Here is a 21,091-nt window from a genome sequence, read left to right on the forward strand (position 1 = left end):
AGGCAAACAAGATCAGGTCCAGAAATGCTAAGTACCAATAGCTATTGCATCTGAGAAGGCTTAAAATAATGAGCACAGTATATGTAAACAAAAAAGTTCACTTCTGCCACAGTGAAAGATAGTACCAAGTTACCTTTGAAATTTATTCATACCTGGTTAGTCTAATTCTTCTGCGTGCAATAGCTCCATGATATCTTCTCAAACCATCCTTCACAAGAAGCAAAACAAAACAGAAATAATCTGATTGAATTATGATACATTCTACTTCAATAATGTTGTGCAAATAAAAGACAATTAAGAAGTATTTATTAAAAGGGACACTGTCATATACCAAATGTAAACTATATTATTAAAGCCTCTCTCCCCCAAAATTACTGCACTTATTACAATGGAATTTCCCCAGGTATGAACTTGATCAATTTTTTTTTAATGCGACGTATCCCTTCACATTAGCAAAAATAATCTCAGTACCAGTCTGGAGTATTTTAGTAGCATAGTGTTATTACATAGACTTTTGCCCAGGAGCCAATAGAGAAGTATCATGCTAAACATTTTGTACTTGCCAAAAGTGCCACCTTTTAGATAAAATATTAATCCAAGGAACCTTCTACACAGTGCTCAACATGGAAAGCAATATTTGAGGGATTTCTATACCGCCTTAGTATATGTCTGAGTTGGAGAGCAGAGGGCAGTGCATTATGAAAAATTAGAAGTGAGCACTGCACAATAGGTTTGATCACCACCTCAAACTGACTATTCAATCACTACTTTCTTCCATTGCTATTCCATTTAGAATAGAAATTTCAAAAGCAACTAAGTAATTTAGGAGCATAAATCCCACTGAATGTCAATGGGATTGGGCTGTGTGATTTAGGTGTTTTTGAAAATATCGCACCTAATCCTCTATTTTAGTCTGTTAGTCTGCATATTTTTTCTTCTTCAACTGCAGTAGAAAGCAGCTTCTTTTTTTATTTCTGCTTCAGAGCTGGTACTCTGTTCTTGTTAGAAAAAAGGTACCGGACTTAATGCCCTGTGAGCTGCTGCTTAGTTGAAGCACTGCTTCTCTGGTGGAAGTTAAGGTGCCATAGCATTTTTTAGAAGAGTGGAGATAATGCTGACATAGGAGTCAGCTTTCCCTCTTGAAACAAGATAGAGTTTAATGTGCAAGGTAGTGCACTGGCTAGTGCAGAGTGCATATGACTCCTCATTTCCTTACAAAGTCATTACCCTCCTAGTCATTAATTCACTATTTTAGTAGCTCTTTTATTTCTGCCCTGGTACTTTATGGAATTCTGTGATAAGAGAAAGAAAAAAGCGCCAACGAAAGATTACATCATAGCAAAATATTCAAAACAACAGTTTTATAGTCATGAAGGTTTAAAAGCTCAATGAACAACTTTAAGGGATCCATGTACTTGGGCTGGAATTTTCAAAGGAGCCAAAGGGAAAAAGGCACTAATTCCCAATGAAATTCAATAGGACTTGGGTGCCTGACTCCAGCCACTTCCTTTACAAATCCATAGGCTAGTTAGGAGTTGTTCAATTAGCCTACAAGCTTTCTCAAGTTCAGAATATCCTCTTGAGGAAGAGAAAGTGATTCAGTTTATAACCTTGTTTAGCTCTTCACTCCCCTGGAATGTCTGACAGTGATTGGCTGTGTGATATGCATTATTTTGGGTTGGACTATATAAGCCATCTCTATATTCATTCTCTCTCTCTCTCGTGTAAAGAGCTGACCTTCGTAGTGGGTTTGACTCTGGGAAAGGTGAGGAGCTCTCCTTTGTCATTTACAGCATTAAAAATCAGAAAAGCGCTGTTAATATGCCGTGCTTGGCCTATGGTCCACTCCTCACAGTTGTAGGCCTCAACACGAACGCCAACCTCAACACTGAAAGAAGAGTTTAAATGAATTATTTAACCACAACAGAATGACACAGAAGCAGCAATGAAACAAACATAACTAGAGCTGTTATACACTTCTTGGGTACAGGGAACAACAGTGATGGAAATCTGAGTATTTTGGATATATGAACAATTAATGATTAGTTTTCTATCTGGACACAGAGACATATTTCAGCAGTGATGTAAAAGGTGATGTAAGGCAAATGTCAGGACTAAAATAGGCAGAAAATGAATTAAAGTAGCAAAGTAGTGTAGGTGCTTAGATACCTAATGATGAGCAGAGTGTGGGAACTGGGGGCTGAGGGCAGGGGGAAGACTCGGGGATGAGAGCAAACTTGCACTGACTGGCATTCAGATGTGCAAGACAAAGGTAACTCACAGCAAGCTGGTGTCCTGAGGGGACCAAATTTAGCCCTTGATAAAGGGAGTAGCAGTGGGAGTTACATCTATTGCCACCAGGACCCTATTTGCTCCAGAAATATTGACATGGCAGAATATAAGCTGAAGTTCAAGGCGGGACTGCTGTAACTTACACCCTCCTGTGGCTTTTCATGTGGCACTTCCGCCTACCTTCTTAGGGCACAGCCTCTGGTCTGGCTGAGCAGTGCTTATCACAGGACCAGGGGTTCGGGTGGGGGTAAAGATGGGTTTAAGCGACTTTGACATTCCAGGTCCCAGGCTGGCTAGGGAACTGTCACTTCCCTGGTGTCATTTACTTATGCCTGACTGCAAGGAGTCATTCCAGTAGCTGAGGACCCCCCTGGCAAAGGGGTATTGCAACCACACACACTCTTTCCTAGGTTTCAGAAAGGGGCTTGTGGTGTAGGAGCCTCAATAGTAGCCTTAAGTCACTGGAGGTTTCCCCCACCATGGGGGGATTCTCAGAAGGTAGGATCAACTGTGTGTAAGCACCCGGCCCTTGTTGCTGCCAATTCAGAGGGGCAGAAGGGTTACATGTGTTTAAGTCTGCTTTATGCCACAGGATGGGTACAAAGCAGACTTACTGAATTCAAGCATCAGGCCCTTTCATTGTGCTAAGTAATGCTCATTAACACTCATATTCTGCCCAACTTAGAACCAGTGCAACTGGTATAAAGACTTCTATGGCAGCTGTACCCATTTCTTCCAGGCAGCATATGGCTGGGTTTAACACCAAATGTCCTCACTCTCCCCTTCTTCCTCCCTCTTCCAAAACAAGAGCTTTGCAACCAGGAAGCAGCTGCTAGGGCCTGGACTCTGCAATAAGCTCCACACAAATAGAGCCCTGTATCCACATGGAGTACACTCCAGGATCAGGGTCCAAATGATTACAATGTCCAGTGATGAGCTGCCAAAATCTTAACAACCAGTTCCCTACCGGGTCTTTGGTGGCACTTCGGCAGCAGGTCCTTCAGTGCTGCGAGTGAAGGATCCGCCACCAAAGTGACGCCGCAGACTCGGAGCGCCGCCCGGTGAGTACAAGCCCTATACGTTTTTTTACATGTTTTTTTTTTTCCAGTCATCCCTGCCAGGGCCCTGTTGAAACTGTTCGAATCAGGCCCTGCAATTCCTAAAGCCGGCCCTGCACATCATGTGTGCAAAATTGCATAGGGGGCCAGGTAGGGAAGACTGTGCCTCCCAAAACAACCTGTCCCCCTCATCTGACCCCCACCATGTCCTGCCCCCGACTGCCCCCCTCAGAACCCGCAAGGGCTGCAAGCAACCCATCAACCCTCCACCCACTCCTTGTCCCCTGACCACCCCCTCCTGAGATGCCCCACCCTAACTGTCCCCCAGGATCCCTCTTCACCCCCTACTCAACTCGCCCTGCTCCCTGTCCCTTGACTCCCCCGACCCCATACACCACCACCCCGACAGACCCCTGGAACTCTCATGCCTACCCGAACCCCCAAGTTCCCCATTCCCTGACTGCCCCCCCAAAGCTCCACCCCCTCCAACTGCTCCCTGCCCAGCCCCTGCCTCATCCAACCCCTCCTCCCAGCCCTGGCCCAGCCCCCTTACCATGTTGCTCAGGGCAGCATGTAAGGATGCTGTGTGGCCCGCTGGAGCTCGCAGCCCCCCTTACCTTGCCGCTCAAAGCGGCAGGAGCTGCCCAGAATGCCGATGCTGGCAACTCGGCACGCTGCAGTTCTGAGGCGGGGGAGCAGGGGAAGGGCTGAGAGAGTCTCCCCAGCTGGGAGCTCAGGCGGGCCCCTTTAACAGCCTGCCAGCCCCTTTAACAGCCGGTTCTACACTGGCTTCTAAATTTAACAACTGGTTCTTGCAAACCAATGGGAACCGGCTCCAGCTCACCACTGGAGACATGGAGTTCATTGAATTGCTTAGCATTACACTTGTAATTTAGGTTTGCAGAATTGGAGGGTATGGGTGATCTTTTAGATTTGAATAAACAATAAACCAAGCTTCAATCTATTTTTGAAATGAGAAAAGCAGAGCTATTTTGAAAATATTTCTTCATTAAAAACCTGATAAGGAAAACCCCAATGAGGGCTTGAGTCTGAAATATTCAGGAGGGCTTGTGCTATTAAAGGGCAGTGAGACAAGCCCATAGATAGTGTTACCTTTTCTGAAATGTGTTGTTAACTATTGCTTTGAAGAAAAGACGATCACCAACAGTGGAGGGTCCCCGGAATTTAAACATATCAACTGATTTCAGGGTGGGATATGAATGACAGAGACGGCTGAATGAGAAAGCAGGAGAGACACAAAACAGAGTATATGGTCTTGTAATTCTTTTTTCTATATTGGTACAGCCCAGGATTATTTCGCATACTTAAAGTAATGAGCTTGGCACAAATTAGAAGTTCACAATGCAAGCCTAATTTAATCCCTCGACTTCTCATAAATGACAGCACGTTCAGCTATATAACAGCACAAAATTTGGGTCTCAAAATATAATACCACTTTTATTGTGCTGCTTCATTTGCAATGCACTGTACAAACATTTAACTAATTAAGCCCACTTGCTATAAACCTCATATCGGGCCAGATTATGAACACCTTACTCTCATTCATTCAATAGTACCTTATTTCTTAAAGAGCCCCCTCACTTCAACAGGGCTACTTTTGGAGTAAGATATTGTTTAGTGTGAGTAAAGAGTTCACAATCTGGTCCTATTCAAGTTAATGAAACTTGCTCAGTGCCAAAGACAATGTACCTATGTAAGAACTTCAGTCCATATATCCTTTTTACTTCTGATGGTTTCTTCACATTTATCAGAAAGTAATATAGTTTTGTGCAGTATACGATTATGTGAAACATAAATTAAAAATTCACCCAGCTACAGCCTGCATTAATTTGTAATGATACTAAGGAAATATGCCTTTTGTCTAAAAGTTGCATGCAACAACTGAAGTTGAGTCTTAGAACTGAGTTTCTAAACATGCAAAAAGCCAGTTAGATGAACAACTGGCCATTTGCCCATGCAGAAATCCAAAGTTGAATGCCTAACTTTTAAAAATCAAGGCTTAAAAGTATATTAATTTAATATAAATTCTATTTTTTTTTACCTCATCCTTCCATTCCCCATACCTTTCTGTTGTTTATTACACTCACTAGTCTCTCTTTTCTCAGTTTAGGCCCTGATCCTGAAAACACTTAATCACATGCATTGCTTTTTTCACCTGAGTTGTCCCATTGGAGCTTTGGAGCTGCACTGGATTACTTAGAATTGCACTTGTGATTAAATAGTTGCAGGATTGCGATTTTTAAGTTTGTAGATTCCTGTAGGGGGGCTTTTCTATTGTTCTTCACAGCCCTAAACCACACTGGGACCTCTAGGTGCTGATGCAGGATAATAACAACAATTCAATTTATTTCCTGACTCTAAAGGGTCACATTCTGCCCTCATGAATGTGCAGGAAATGCCTGTCGAATTCAGTGAGAAAAGCATACATATATTAGTACAGAATTTCATCTTACACATTTTTAGCCTAGAAATGACACAGTTTTGTAGTAGTCTCAGCTCTTAATTCAATTGCACTCTTTGTAAACTAATGTACCAGTATTGTTAAATGCACACAATTATCTGTTGCTAATTAATTGAATAGAACATCTTTATAATAGACTAATACATTAAATGACTTTGTAATTTCATTAAACATAATTTGCTCTTCCTATTTAAAATGCTAAATGGGTATCTCATTTACAACACGCACAGTAAAGACACAACATTACGAAGGGGACAAAAGGATGTGATTTTTTAAAGGAGGATTTTTTCCTGAATATTAAGATCTATTTTCCAAGAAAAGAAACACAGAATACTTCTATTGGTCATATAAAATATCAGAAAGGACAGCCCTGGTTCAAATGGATTTTCAATTACTGCAGTACTGTCTTTAAGCTGCTCAATTACTTTCACAACTTTTAGAAAGGAGACATAACCTTTTGAAAAACCTTTCTATGGGTGTTTTAAATTTATTCTTCAAGTATTGCTTTTTCCCCCTCCTCTCCGCATCCCCTGCTTTTCCCATCTCAGCCTGTGGCCATAGCAACTCTAACTGGTACCTACAAAGGTCAGAACTAATTGTTGCCTTACAAAAGGTTTGTAGCGAGGGCAGCTATTTCTCGAGCATAAAATACAAGCTCTGTTTCCATCCAGTATTGTCTCTGCCATGAGCTATTATTCCTAAAAGTTTCAACCTGATAAATTATGTTCAATATTCATAGTTCCAGATAAACTATTTTAACTTTCAGGTTAGTTGTGTATTGACATAGCCAAGGGAAGCAGAGCCTGATATTTTGGAACAGGTCTTGGGTACACTGGCATAAATGAGGAGTAATGAAGTCAATGGAGTTACACACTGATGTAAAATCAGTGCATTTTCTAATTTTAATAAAATGAGCTGTTTATCTAAGAACTATAGAGAATCTCATTGGTGCAACTAACTGGCTACGAATCAAAATTACGTGAATAAGGAAAAGGAACGGCATTTAATTATTAAAGTAAAAAACAAACACATTGCTAGCATCCCTGCAATGAAGTAGGTCAGGTGGTGTGTGAGGGGAATTCTGATAGAAATTCAGGCCTCACATACAGAGAAGCTTTGTTTGTGTGGGAGACCAGTGTCAAGGCTGAGGTGATGACCCCCCCAACCTGAAGGCAGAGCAGCTACTCACTTGGGCCACAGCCACTAATGAACCTACAGGGTGTAGCAATAAAGCTTTGCACTTTTCATCTGTAGATCTCAAAGCACTTCACAAAGGATGCTGGGGAAGCATTATTGCTCCCATTTTACAGATGTGGGAACTGAGAGACAGAGACGTTAAGTGACCTACCCAAGATAATATAGTGAGTCAATGGCTAGAAGAGAACTCCCACGCCAGTGCCCATCCACACTTCCTGGTAGTGGCTCTCATATTGTTCAGACCCACTGGCCACACTCGAGTTCATCTCTGCCATGCATAGGGAGCTGCAGACTGTCCTTGAGCAGCAGCTCTGTTTTATGATTTCATTGATGCTGAGCCAGAGGATTTTACCATATACGGAAAGATATTCTTGTGGTCAAGGCTCTACACTAGCCATCAGGATCTGGGTTCTATTTCTAGCTCTGCTATCGACTTGCTTTGAAGCCTCAAGCAAATCATATAATCTCTCTGTCCCTCAGTTCGCCATCTGTAAAGAGGAGATAGCAACATTTCTCAGCAGTGTTTCAAGCACTCAGATGTTCTGGAAATAAGTGCCATAGAAAAGCCAGTATATAAATATGCAGACATCCCCTGCACCTCAACAGAGAGAGAGCACAATACAGTTTATTTTCACTTCTCATTTGTAACTAACCTCTGTGATGATCTTAACATTAAAATGGTGGATATGGAGTACTTTTGATTTTCCACACAGCATGTCTTTTCAGAATCATATAGGAAGCCATCAGATAGAAAAGTATCTTGCTGAAATAGTAGCTACTGTCTCCATCCATGCCATAATCTGGCCACCAAATGTATTTCCATGATGGTTTGCATGAGAAGGTAGGACAAGTTCAATGCTCTGCACATGGGTTAGATCAGTTGAAATGGTATCTTCCTCTATATCACTTACATTATCTGAAACATGGTAACAATACATTAATGGGATAGTTAAGTGAGTAGAGTTATTAGCTGTCCCAAGAGGGGAATATACCCTTTCCCCATCACTGTGGGGATCTATCGGCTTTTGGTACAATTGAAAAAAATGTCTGTAGGGAGAAAGAAACCCACACCAGGGAGTGCCTGAAGCCAAAAGCCTGCTGCTTCTTTCAATAATAGCAAGAGCCTGACGCTCTGCCAAGGTGCAAGGGCACCATAGCCTCTTGTCTGCCAAGGAAGCAGAATGGAGAGAAACAGAACACTCTGGTGACAGATCAAATTCTGTTTGGAGGGATGAGAAGACAGCCTTCATACAAAACCTATGTTAAAAGCACACGTTCAGGAATCAGACAGCTATGCAGCTCTTCTAATTGAAAATGTAGGCAACCTATGTATGCCAGTAAATTTTCATTATTACTCTTGCTTGCTCTACTTAATCTGCAATGTGTTTTATAAATAAGTAAAATGTATTATATATTTTTGCTATAAATGTCTTGCAGTACTAAAAATCACTATACATGTAGATTCAAGGTTGTAGAAAATTATTGTATCGTGTTATACTGTATTACTTGTGAAATAGTGTGTGTTCATTAAATACTGTATTATAGTGAATAGCCATGCACTGGAGGCAGAGTTAGGGCTGTGTGCACAACATTAACTTTCCCAATTCATCTTTCAAGTGTTTAACCATACAACCTTAGCATTCTCTTATTGAAACTATTTCAATGGACTTACACGCGTATTTTCACCATATGTAAACATACTCATAAATATTCATATTATACAAGGTCTAATTAAGAATCTAGAGATAAACTGAACTCTTGTGTAACTCAGTGAAGGTACATCAGGGATGAATTTGGCCTCCAGCATCTTGTGTGTTATGACTTAAAGGTCGCAGTCTTTTAGGGCTCAAGTCAGCAAGATACTCAAGCATATGCATAACTTTAAGGATGTGAGTTGTCTTACTGAAGTCACTGCTTAAAGTTACGTGTGTGCTAAGTACCTTGCTGAATCAGGGCCTTGCCTGTGAGGTGTTCTGAATTTTAAAAAAAGAGTCTTTATATTTTCAGTTACATCTTGATATAATAGTTTCAAGTATCAGATGTGTCAGTCATTTCAAGCATGCACCAACACCTGCACCACAGGATTTCATAAGACACGAATTATGTCTTTGGCTTCTGCCCTAGAAAACTGTCGTTTACGATCATCAAATAGCCATTTGGATGTCTGATTACCTTGCACTTTGGACCTACTTAAGGAGTTGTATAACTTGCATTCACAAGACAAACTTCATTTTCTTGCTTGATGTATTTTGTATGTATTTGAAAGCTAACAATCTTCACATATACTAATCTCATTTTTGATCCTATTTTACTTTCTATATGTCACTGTTGATGTTGCACTGGTGTGTGCAATTGTAGAAAATATCTAGACAATTTCCCTAATGCAGCTAGGGCCATGGAAACTGAATGTTAACACTCTCTGATTGCTGTTTGGGAGTCTTAGTTTTCTACCAGAAAGGTATCACCATGACAATATAAAGTGTCCATCCTGAGTCTTCACAGCCCAATTAAATTGTGAAGGCCGGTATTATATTTATAATAGATGGTGTTTTTCTCTGTAGATCATTTATTTGTGACTGAAGTTCATAAACAGAGATGTGTACTTCATACTGTAAATACTAGAAAGTTTCTTAAACATCTGTGAATAATTTCAGGTTTTTGAAAGGGAATACAGCGACTTTGATTCATGTAATTTCAGGACAGAGATAAGTCTGGGAAATGAAGGCAAATCTAGATGAAGAAAGAAACCAGTTAGGCTTCAGTTTTTCCTTTTGGTCACATGAGCGCTCTGCACTTTTCCTGCCAGGATTTAGATTATCACTCTGAAGAATTTTTCTTCTGTTTCTTGAGAGCAATCTCCTCACATGCACATAGTTCCTATTGATTTCTTGGAAAGCTATAGGCATCAAGCCAAATGGATTTCTCTTCCTATGTGTCTCTTAATTGGTGCTATTGGACTTTATTTCTCCATTGCAAAATTCAGCTTGAAGTATGAATGAATTCTATAAAACCCTTAAAAAAAACCCAACCCTAAACTTGTAAAGTAAGAGTACATCTACACAAGGGGTTTAAGCCAAAGTGCTTTTATGAGCCTCAGGTAACTCGCTGTATTCAAGTTATCCCAACAGTGTGCACACAGAATGCCTATTCTGTTTTCAATCTGCATCGTGAACATATGGAAGCAGCTTTCTGCAAACTGAGGGCATAGCATTCTCTGGGGATAGCCCATGGTCCGTTGCTTTGCAGCTGAGCATTTTATGTCCTGGGATTCTTTCCACTGTGAATTGTGGGAAGCCATATTGGTTCACATTTTTTTAAATCCCATATTTTCGCTATCTCTGCCCCATTGTCTCGCACTGTTTATAGTTGCTGTCAGCCAGCATAGACACACCAATGCTGTGAGCCGCTGTGGTGGCAGGCATGAATATGCACAGGATGCTTGGGCTGCATTACGACACTCAGAGCCAGATGAATTCTGCATTTGGACTTAGAATAATAGAAGCATAGACTATCAGGATTGGGAGGGACCTCAGGAGGTCATCTAGTCCAACCCCCTGCTCAGAGCAGGACCAATCCCCAACTAAATCATCCCAGTCAGGGCTTTGTCAAGCCTGACCTTAAAAACCTCTAAGGAAGGAGATTCCACCACCTCCTTAGGTAACCCATTCCAGTGCTTCATCACCCTTCTAGTGAAAAAGTTTTTCCTAATATCCAACCTAAACCTCCCCCACTGCAACTTGAGACCATTACTCCTTGTTCTGTCATCTGGTACCACCGAGAACAGTCTAGATCCATCCTCTTTGGAACCCCTTTCAAGTAGTTGAAAGCAACTATCAAATCCCCCCTCATTCTTCTCTTCTGCAGACTTAACAATCCCAGTTTCCTCAGCCTTTCCTCATAAGTCATATGCTCCAGCCCCCTAATCATTTTTGTTGCCTTCCGCTGGCCTCTTTCCAATTTTTCCAAATCCTTCTGGTAGTGTGGGGCCCAAAACTGGACACAGTACTCCAGATGAGGCCTCACCAATGTCAAATAGAGGGGAATGATCAAGTCCCTTGATCTGCTGGCAATACACCTACTTATACAGACCAAAATGCCGTTAGCCTTCTTGGCAACAAGGGCACACAGTCGACTCATATCCAGCTTCTCGTCCACTGTAACCTCTAGGTCCTTTTCTGCAAAACTGCTGCCTAGCCATTCGGCCTCTAGGCTGTAGCAGTGCATGGGATTCTTCCGTCCTAAGTGCAGGACTCTGCACTTGTCCTTGTTGAACCTCATCAGGTTTTTTTTGGCCCAATCCTCTAATTTTTCTAGGTCCCTCTGTATCCTAAACCTACCCTCCAGTGTATCTACCACTCCTCCCAGTTTAGTGTCATCTGCAAACTTGCTGAGGCTGCAGTCCACACCATCCTCCAGATCACTAATGAAGATATTGAACAAAACCGGCCCCAGGACCAACCCTTGGGGCACTCTGCTTGATACCGGCTGCCAGCTAGACATGGAGCCATTGATCACTACCCGTTGAGCCCGATGATTTAGCCAGCTTTCTATCCACCTGTCTCACCACCAAGCGAATGATGTGGGAGCAATAGAATATTCTACAGCAGCAGCAGGATAATCTACAGTGGTGGCAGCAGGATGAGGCAGAAGAATAGGACGATGCGAAGCTGTTGAAACAAGAGGACCAGTTTCTGAATCACCAACAAGCATTCAGTACTATTTGGGACCCAGGAAACCAGTGTAGATTGATGGGAGAAGATCATTTGGCAGAGCTGAGATGACCAGCACTAGCAAGAGAACTTCAGGATGGGAAGGGCCCAGGACATTACTGATGGCTTTGCACATCTGGCATTCCCAAGCAATATGGGGCAACTGATGGAACCCATGTGCCTATCATTTGTCTCCCCCACCAGAGCACAGAATTCATAACAGAAAGGGGTATTGGAGCACCATACAGAATGGTGGTCCAGTGTGCGTTTGGCCTTTTGAAGGCAGATGGTGCTGTTTATGGAATAGGTTGGAAGCAACAGGTTAAAAATGTTCCAACCATAATATCTGCATGTTGTGTTCTGCACAATATTGCTGAGTGCAAGGGGAAAGCCTTAATGTTGGGTGGGAGAAGCCAAGGGGTGGAGATTTGCTCAGAGGTTTGAACAGCCAGCAAGATGTCCCACAGAAAACATAAATACTGAGAGGAATGTTGCCAGTGACGCCTACTGTTTGTATTCTGAGTCAGAGGCCTGCACATATGGTGGGGTGGAGTGGACTGGGATGCAGCCACACTTTCCCTGGCCACTGCAACACCATCCTTGGCCACTGCCCCGATCTTCTGGAAGAGATGCATTTCTTTCTCCTTCTGGGTCCTCATGTACAGCCTCTACCTCCTAGCCAGCCTGGTTTTCCCCTGTGATTCTGCCATTCTGACATCCTGTCCCACGTCTTCCTTTTTCTCTCTTTCAGGTTGGCCAGCCTGTCAGCAGTACACAGAGACCCTGTCCTTGATGGTCTGGCAGTTGCAGGTGCTGTGATTGTGAAAGTTGGGGGAAAAACACTTGTTTATTGTTTGTGTCACAGACAAGTCATGACAGCTTTTTTTAGTAGGTATATGTGACTTTATCTCCCGCTGAGACTCTTCTCATTTTGGAGGGAACCTCAGAGATGGTAAGTGATGTGAATGTATGGAAGGTAAGATAGCTGCTTACATGCTGCTTGCCAGAAGCTGGGAATGAGCGACAGGGCATGGATGATTACCTGTTCTGTTCATTCCCTCTGGGGCACTTGGCACTGGCCACTGTCGGAAGACAGGATACTGGGCTAGACAGACCTTTCGTCTGACCCAGTAGGGCCATTCTTACATTCTTATGAAGGTGTTGAATGCAATTGGATTTCAGTCTACTGTGTCTGCTTTCATGCTGTTAGGGATGGGATGAGTGGTTTGTTCCAGGTTTGTTTTTGCAGTTTTGTTTGGATGCGCCTCTACAGGAGTAGAGATTTAAAGGGAGATTCTTGGAGGGGGGGATCTGGATAGTAATTCCTTCTGTATGACCATTAGGCTATCCTGACTCTTGATAATGTTACACTGAGGCAGGTGACTAGGAGGCAGAGATTGGTCTTATTCAAAAGGCAGAGGGCAGATCAGAGAAATACTTTGTGAAGTTATTCACCAGGATGTTCCCCCCAGAAGTGCTGCAGGAATGAAGGGCCTTGAAAACTATATTGGGGGGAGGGATGTACAAAATGAAACAAAATCGAGCTATTTCTCAGTGTTAAGTTCAGCTATGTTTCCCCTGCAGACATGGAGAAAGTCTAGAGAAAAACAGATAGAATCCTGCAATAACTGTCAACTAGAATTCATGTTACAGAGCATTTGTACCTCAGTGAAGAATAATATTTTTTGTGCCTTCATCAGGCATGCTGTGTGTGTTTATACCTCATGAAAACTACAAAAACTAACCAAATTTCTTTTCCTGTAAGCCCTGTTTCAATAAACTGTTGAATTTTGCAGAAATGAATGCTTTCAGTGTTTGAATCTGCTGCTGGAGGGGAGCAGAGAGGCACAGGGTACATTCTGTGATTGCACCATGCTGGTGGGTGCCATTGTGAAACAGAACAGAGAGACTGGGAGGAAGGCAGGGGCTCTTAGCTCACATCAGCCAACAATAATAATAAATAATACATTGTAAAGATAGCTGCTTACATACTGTAGTTCCCTCCAGGGAATCTGACTCTTCAGTCCCGGCCTGGGTTTCTGGATGGGTCTTGGGCTCAGCCAATGGAAGGGTCCATTACAGCAAGGCAGGACTGGGGCTCACTTTCCAGCCGCTCATCATCAGGCTCCTGAGGCACAAAAAGATCCTGGCTCTGAGGGGGCATCCTCCTGCTCAGCCTCCAATGGGTCAAGCCAGTCATCCTTGGTTGGGGGGAAGAGCGTGGGCAGCATCTTGGACGGGTTGTACTATAACTGTATAGAATCATGTCCAGTTCATCAAAAAATGGTCAGGTCACATGTCTTCTAACAGATTGTCTCCTCTTATCCCTCATTCCAGTGCACTTTTTTCTGAGCTTCTTGTTCTTTATCCAGCACTGGTCAGCATCCTAGTCATGACCCCTTTAGGACATCTGCTTTGCAATGTCCACACAAAGGTCCTAACTCCTGTGGCACACCACAGGAGCTTCCTGTGCTAACACTAATTCTAACTAATTCAATTTGAAGTATGGCTAGTCCACTTTGCAAGAGTTCCCAATAAACACAGAGTTAATTCACAGTAATGCTTTGCATCGTCTGTATGCAAGGTTTCCAAACCAGATTAACTCAATTTGATCCAGTTTTAAATCCCCCATGTAGGCAAACCCTAAGTGAAAAGTAAATGTGCAACAAGGATCAACTCACATTTTGGCCCTGATCCTGCAACCTTACACCTGGAATCCCTGTAGGACAGAAGGACAGAGAGAACCACCACAGAGATTTGCTGTCCTCCAAAACCCTCGCAAACCTGGCCCTTGCTAGCCCCTGGAGTCTTATCCTCAAAGGTTTTTATATGGTTTTGTCCCTAGTCTCAATTGGTTGCTTTTTGTTCCCCTCTATTTGCCCATAATTACTGGTTGTGTCTGCTTTACTGACCAAAGTGACGATCTTCCATATTACTCTCTTGCATTAGGGTCTCAAAAACACGTTCATGGTCCAGTCGGATTCTTCTTCTCTCAATAGCCAGACTATGTTCCAGATGATCTTGTGGAGACTGCAGCTTGACTGGTTTTAAGTTAACCTACACAAATGAAAAGAAGCTCTCATGTGACTGTACAATCATATCTAAGTGTGCTCTGAACTGCACTTTGAGCCAATGCCATTTAAAAAGTACGCTAGCATCAGTATCCTCTAGAACTCTTTACTGTAATTTCTGCAGTACAGCAAGTCATATTACTACAAATATGGAAAGACCTAAAGTTCAGGGATTATGCAATATCTAGGTTTTCACTTTTAGTCCTGAGCCATTTGCCAAAATTCAACGACAAGGTGTTTTTGTTTTGAGAAACTAAAAATACAAGAAAATCACCAAACCCTATTTTGTTTTAAATGCTTCACAGAAAACACAACTGGAAATGCATTTTCAAATTAGTCTGAGGAGTTTATATTGTGTGTTGTGTCCCAAGCATGCATTTGCACCCCTGCCACTACTTGCACTCGGATATGCTCCTTTGAAAATGCCATAGCAACACAGTTTTACAAGCTGTTTTCCCAACACTCTTCTTCTGCATGTGAAGCCCTTCTGCCTTAAGTGTATTTCCCCTTTCACACACCAAGCATGTGCAAATTCCATTTATGCCTGGCCCTATGGGTAGAATTGGTCAGTTTAGTGCCACAAACTCTTTGAAAATCTAGCCCATTGGTTTTTGAACAATGTTATCTAAATAAGGGACAGACAAAAACAGCTGAGTTGCAAGGAACAGTTGCTCTCTGTATCCAGACCTATTCTCTGGTCCCTTCCACCTAGGCCCAGAAGCTTCAACAAGAACAGAGCCAACACCCTGCTGCTTCATGTGGGTGACAGTGGTTCCACTGTGCCTCCACCCCAAATCCTCTTGTTGACTTAGAGGCTTAGACTTCGAGATTTTGTCAAGGAATCTGGTGTGTTTCTAGACACTAGACACTACATATGGTCAAAACCACCTCTCCCTGGACCTACTGTCAGCAGGGCATGGGGCTACACCAGTTTTCCCCACTTCATGTTCTCTCTCTCAGCCTTGCACTCTCCCTTTCTAAACAACTCTGCCACGTTTTCCTGGAGGGATGTTAGTATCACCAATCCTTGCTAACAGTTCTCTGCCTTTGATTCTTTTCTCAAACCAGCTCCTTTCTTCCACTTCCATCCCTGCTCAGAATCTTGCAATTTTTTCTTAAAACAAGATTGCCCTTCCTCCCAGCAGAGTGAGGTAGTCATAGGGTTACCATATGTCTGCGGTTTCCCGGACATTGCCTCTTTTTTGCTCCTCTGCCTTCTGTCGGGGTGGATTTTTCAAATAAGAGGCAATGTCCAGGTTTTTTGTGGGGCAGATGTTACAACTCAGAAATTGATCCCTCCCCTGCATCGACATCTGACTAGTCCCTCACAGCTGCCAGATCCCATGCTCCCAGCCCTGGGGAGCAGGAGAGTCCCTGAGGGAGGTGCTGACTGACGGCTGTCACTCTGTCCTGGGTCTGAGCCAGACCCAGCAGTGACACTGCCCCCTACCTCAAGAATGAGAACATAAGTACCTCCTCCAGCACCCCCAGGTTCCTGCTCCAGCACACACACCCCCAGATTTGACACTGCCCCCTATCTCAAGAATGAGAACATAGGTACCCCTCCTACACCCCCCAAATACCACTCCCAGTACACATACACACTTCTTCCAGCACCCTCCAGGTTCCCGCTCCAACACCCCCTCCCGCCAGGTTCTCACTCCAGCACCCCCCAGATACCACTTCCAATACACATACACACCTCTCACAGCACCCCCCAGGTACTCCCTCCAGCACCTCTCAAATACCCTCCAATACACACACACACACACACCCCCTTCCAGCACTCCCCAACTGTAGCCACTCCCAGCTCCCCCCTACAGCAGTGTCCTCTTTTTGGGAAACTTAAACATGGTAACCCTAGGTCATCATTCTCCCCTCTCCCCAAACTTGTCTACAAAGCAACAACAACAAAAGTCTAATAAATAAGTGGGCTTTTAAAAATGTATAAAAAGTTATAGTTTGCTCCAAATGCTGAAATCCTGATGGATTTTGAACTGAGGTGTCAAATTCTCCTGCTTGAATGGCTGCCCATTGAAGCTGATCTTAGTTAATCATCACCAGTTTCATCCTGAAATGACCCATTTGGAATGTTGAGTTAAAGATGCATGAGCTAAGGGGTTAGGCACAGGATCAAGCCAATAATAAATAATAATACAGAGCATTTATACAGTACTTTAATGTTCAAACATTAAACAATTAATTTAGCCTCTAATCTTTCTCAGGCAGGTTTCATTTTATGTTTGGAAATATCTGTTTTACCAACTCTCTCAGTAAAGTTGGGATGAAGATGCCAATTCTAGTAAGGAAGAACTTGCAAAAATTAAAAAGTAAGGACCTATAAAGTGGCAGAAAAATAGTCCGTCATGAGGCCACAGAGAAGGTTTTTAAAATCTTCTTACAGTCTGGACTTCACATTATTTTTCTGCCCTCAGGTGAAATGAGTGGATAATATCATTTTTTTTGTCAGTTTCACAATAATCAAAAAAGAGATCTTTCACAAAAATCTCTTTCCATGCCAGAATTTTTCTGAATTAAATGAGATACCTTTCCATCACCAACTGGTCTTATTACATATGTAGAGAAAGCCACACTAATAAGTTTCTGAACACTAGTCAAGATATCCTGTACTGTAACCTTGACACCAACCTAAAAAGAAAAAGAAAGTTACCACATTGTTAATTTCTAGATAAGACATCAAGTCACAACACTTGCAGAATTAAATATTGTCTTGAGCTTACATCTTAAAAGAGCGGAATGCACAGACTTTTCACTATGGCCCTAGTATCACCAATACACTTCATGAATATTTAAAACCATGGCAACATATCTGTAAATGGAGGCTTAGCAGCTCCTCTAAAAATAGTACAGAGATTTACATTTGGCTCTATGAACTATTAGTTCCATTTACTTATGTGCTATTTCAGTACTCTGCTTGAATCTTTAGAAGCAGTAGGACTTGCATCAGCAAAAATCTGTACAAGTCTATAAAACACAATGTGAAGCGAATGACTAGTGAAATACTTTACTAGTTCATCTGAAACAGACATGACATGCTTCAAGTCTTTGATCTTTAGGATTTTTAGAACACTTTGAAATACATTCTCCCATTGATGCATTCACATCACTCCCATTAAAGCTAATGGAAATAGCGTAGGGGCACAGAGAGGAGAAAAGACTACTTGAGGTTCAGTTCTGATTTCAGGTAAATGACTGAGTAATGCATTGCCATGTCTTTTACAGCACAAGCAATAAGTGGCATTTACACATCTGAGATAAGGATCTTTGTATCATGTATTTCAAAAAACATTAAGAAATCCACCTATTCTGTGAGCCTTTCTAGCCATGGACCCTGATCCAAAGCCTATTGAGGTCAATGGGCCTTGGAGTGGGCTAATATTGATTATCTACCCCACTTTGTATTTTGTTTTGTATTACTCTTGTTAATGCTTTTAGAATGTAACTTCTTCAGGGGACCTTATGTTAGTCTGGCATAGCTCACTCATAGGACAGCAATGTGCTACAGAAATATAAAAATAATTTAGATGCAGTTGTTTCATATGAGGATGATGCACATTATTTAAGAGTCTTCATTAAGCCCCTTCTGAAATTAACAATAATAAAGCTACAGTGGTAGAATCTTGTTCCATTATCTTTCTCCTCCTGCCTCTCTGTGCAGCAATTTGTTAAAGAAATAATTATAAAAATGAGAAATTAATATCACTTACTTCCATGCTAGTAGTGAATGCTCGGTTTACCTTTGCTTTGATGATGATAATTTGTCCAACTCTGTTAAGACAAGTGTCATCTCATTAAGTTGCACAATTATTACATGAACTGCACTGTGATCCAAAACCCACTGAAGTCAACAAGGGTGCTTCCATTGACTCCAATGGGCTTTGGGTCAGGCTGTATAAACATTTGTCATTTCAGTGATCCATCTATGTAACGTAAGGGAATACCACCAATGGTAAGCAATATTACATGCCAATGCACTTTTTACTGATAATGCACAAGGCCAGTAAATTATGCGCAACAACAACAAGTATTTAATTGGAGAAGTTCTTCTCAAATCAAACTTTACTGGAAACTTCAATAAAGAAGCTGCTGAACCAAACTGGAGTTATTCAGAAAATTGTATAGAGTTAATAAGAGGGTACCTTTATATTAGAAATATACCTACATGCACCGTTATGCTGTTATGCCATTATACACCAATCTCAAGTCCAGTCAGAAACTTTAGACTGGATTCCATTTTTAAGTACGCAGGCACATATGCTTGTGAGGTTTGTTAAATCAGTGAGTGTACGTATATGCACAATTGCACAGGTGGGTACTGGTATCTCATTTCTCAAGCTATGCATAGGCTGACAGGGCAAAATTCACTTTCTTCCCCACAAACAAACCCAAAGCAGGTTCTGTTCTGTGATGCCCTGGGAATGCACTCTCCAAATTGTGGACAGGGCCAGGGCTGCAGCATGCCTACTCTGTGGGTGATATTCCAACAGAGAACCTTAAATAGCAAATACTGTCTTTTCACTTTGTTAGATCCTCAGTGGATGTAAACTGGCATAGTTCCATTGACTTCAATGGTGCTATGCTGATTTACATCATCTGAGGATCTAGCCCAAAGTATGCAGTGGCGCATAAACATGCTACAGTGGGCCAATCCTCAGCTTTAGTAAATCAACCTAATTCCATTGAAGTCAATGGAGCTAGATGCATTTACACTATAGAAGGATCTGGCCCAGTGTGTTTATTAATTAAAGTTGGAAGAAATGGTAAAGGGAGCAAATTTGTTTAGGTTAAACTAAGGCTCTTCTTAAATTAATCATCTCACTTCCAGTCTTTTGGAAAATCATTCTGATGGAAAATTCTCAGCCAGCTCTAGAAACAATGAAGATGGTGGCCATCTTTGCTGGGGACAGCATCACTTTCATCTGCAAAGGCCTAAGGAAGACAATAGCCATCTTGCTAAGAGCTGCCTGTTGCTTTATTGCTACTGACAGTGATGGGAGATGGCAGCCATTTTGGATAACAGCAGAACTTCACATGATTGAAGGAAGAAATCAGAAATTCATGAGTACCCTTATGACAACTAAATATTGTGAATGTTAAGAACATTGTTGACTACTTTGGTCTGTTTCTAATAATACCGATAAGGAGACTTTTTAAAACTATGATTTTTATCTTGACAGTGTGCCTTTAAAGTCTGAAAAGCTTTTGCTTAAGAGACCATAAAAGGATGCTTCATCCAGGAAACTGACAAGAAATTCTATTTCTAAATGATAGCTCTATTTTTCCCTTCAGTGAAACTTCTCTCTATTATAAACATAATTTCAAACTATTTTGCTGATTTCATAATATTTATATTCTAATCTGAGGATCTTTCGGGACATTAGAAAGGGCCAAATTCTTCACTGGCAAAAAAACTGAGGAAATTGTGTCTGTGTTGAAGGCAAATATAAGACCTTGAGTAGGTGCTAGTCCTGCTCTCCATACTGCTTCTCAGCAGTTGACTGAAGTATGGCTCTACAATCACTCTGAGTCCTGCAACTAGGCAGAATTTATGTGGGTCAAAATAGCCACTGAGTACTAGAATTTGGGAACCAGGATGGGCGCAAAGCAGTTTTTTCCAGAACCACTCCCAATCTCATTCATGTCACACCTTCCTCTCCTACTTATGCACTCTGGCACAACCCTGGAGAAACCAAAGGACTGGTCAGGTGTGTGTGTCCCAGGCAGAAATTTGTGTAAACTGAATTTGGGTGTCCTGCACAAAACTCCTCTGCTCCTCCTACTGTACAGCACAGGCCAGTGCAGGCTTGCCTCCTGATTGCTTCTGATTTTCTGGTTCTCTCTCATTCAGCTAAAATGAAGAGGTTCAAGTTGATTGCCCTTCCCTTTCCCAATATGGCGGAAAGACTAGTGTTCAGTCATTTTAGAGGCCAATTTCTGAAATGATATCACAGGCTAATTCCATGACATTTTTAGAAGCAGTGAAATCATCCTCACTATGTTAGTTTTTTTAATATGCTTTGCAGGTAGATTTCTTAAATTTCCTGTCCAGACATCGGAGGTCACAGCATTTCTAGTGATCTGATTTGTGGGGTGTCTATCAGGCAGATTTTGCAATATAAAAGGTTGTTAGAAAGGTGGGGAAAAAAGAAATGAATTGCCTTCTCCTTTGGTCCCACTCTCAGAATCGGATATATGATATATGATGGTCCCACTCTCAGAATGGGATATATGATATATGAGTTACAAAGCTTGCCTCAGACA

At 42.0% G+C, this 21,091-nt stretch overlaps 1 protein-coding gene across 1 annotated transcript in view; it reads right to left on the reverse strand.

The window, feature by feature from the left end:
- Positions 1-21,091, reverse strand: part of ACOT12 (acyl-CoA thioesterase 12) — a 40,399-nt gene that overhangs the window by 12,918 nt on the left and 6,390 nt on the right. The window contains exons 3-9 of the mRNA XM_050946136.1: positions 18,538-18,598; positions 17,357-17,458; positions 14,651-14,795; positions 7,792-7,945; positions 4,464-4,586; positions 1,738-1,888; positions 153-208 (exon numbers count right to left, since the gene is read on the reverse strand). Of these exons, the coding sequence (XP_050802093.1) occupies positions 153-208; positions 1,738-1,888; positions 4,464-4,586; positions 7,792-7,945; positions 14,651-14,795; positions 17,357-17,458; positions 18,538-18,598 (792 nt within the window). The remainder of the gene's footprint in view (positions 1-152; positions 209-1,737; positions 1,889-4,463; positions 4,587-7,791; positions 7,946-14,650; positions 14,796-17,356; positions 17,459-18,537; positions 18,599-21,091) is intronic.

This window comes from Gopherus flavomarginatus, chromosome 3 (genome assembly GCF_025201925.1).
Source record: "Gopherus flavomarginatus isolate rGopFla2 chromosome 3, rGopFla2.mat.asm, whole genome shotgun sequence".
In the NCBI taxonomy this organism is placed as follows: domain Eukaryota; kingdom Metazoa; phylum Chordata; order Testudines; family Testudinidae; genus Gopherus; species Gopherus flavomarginatus.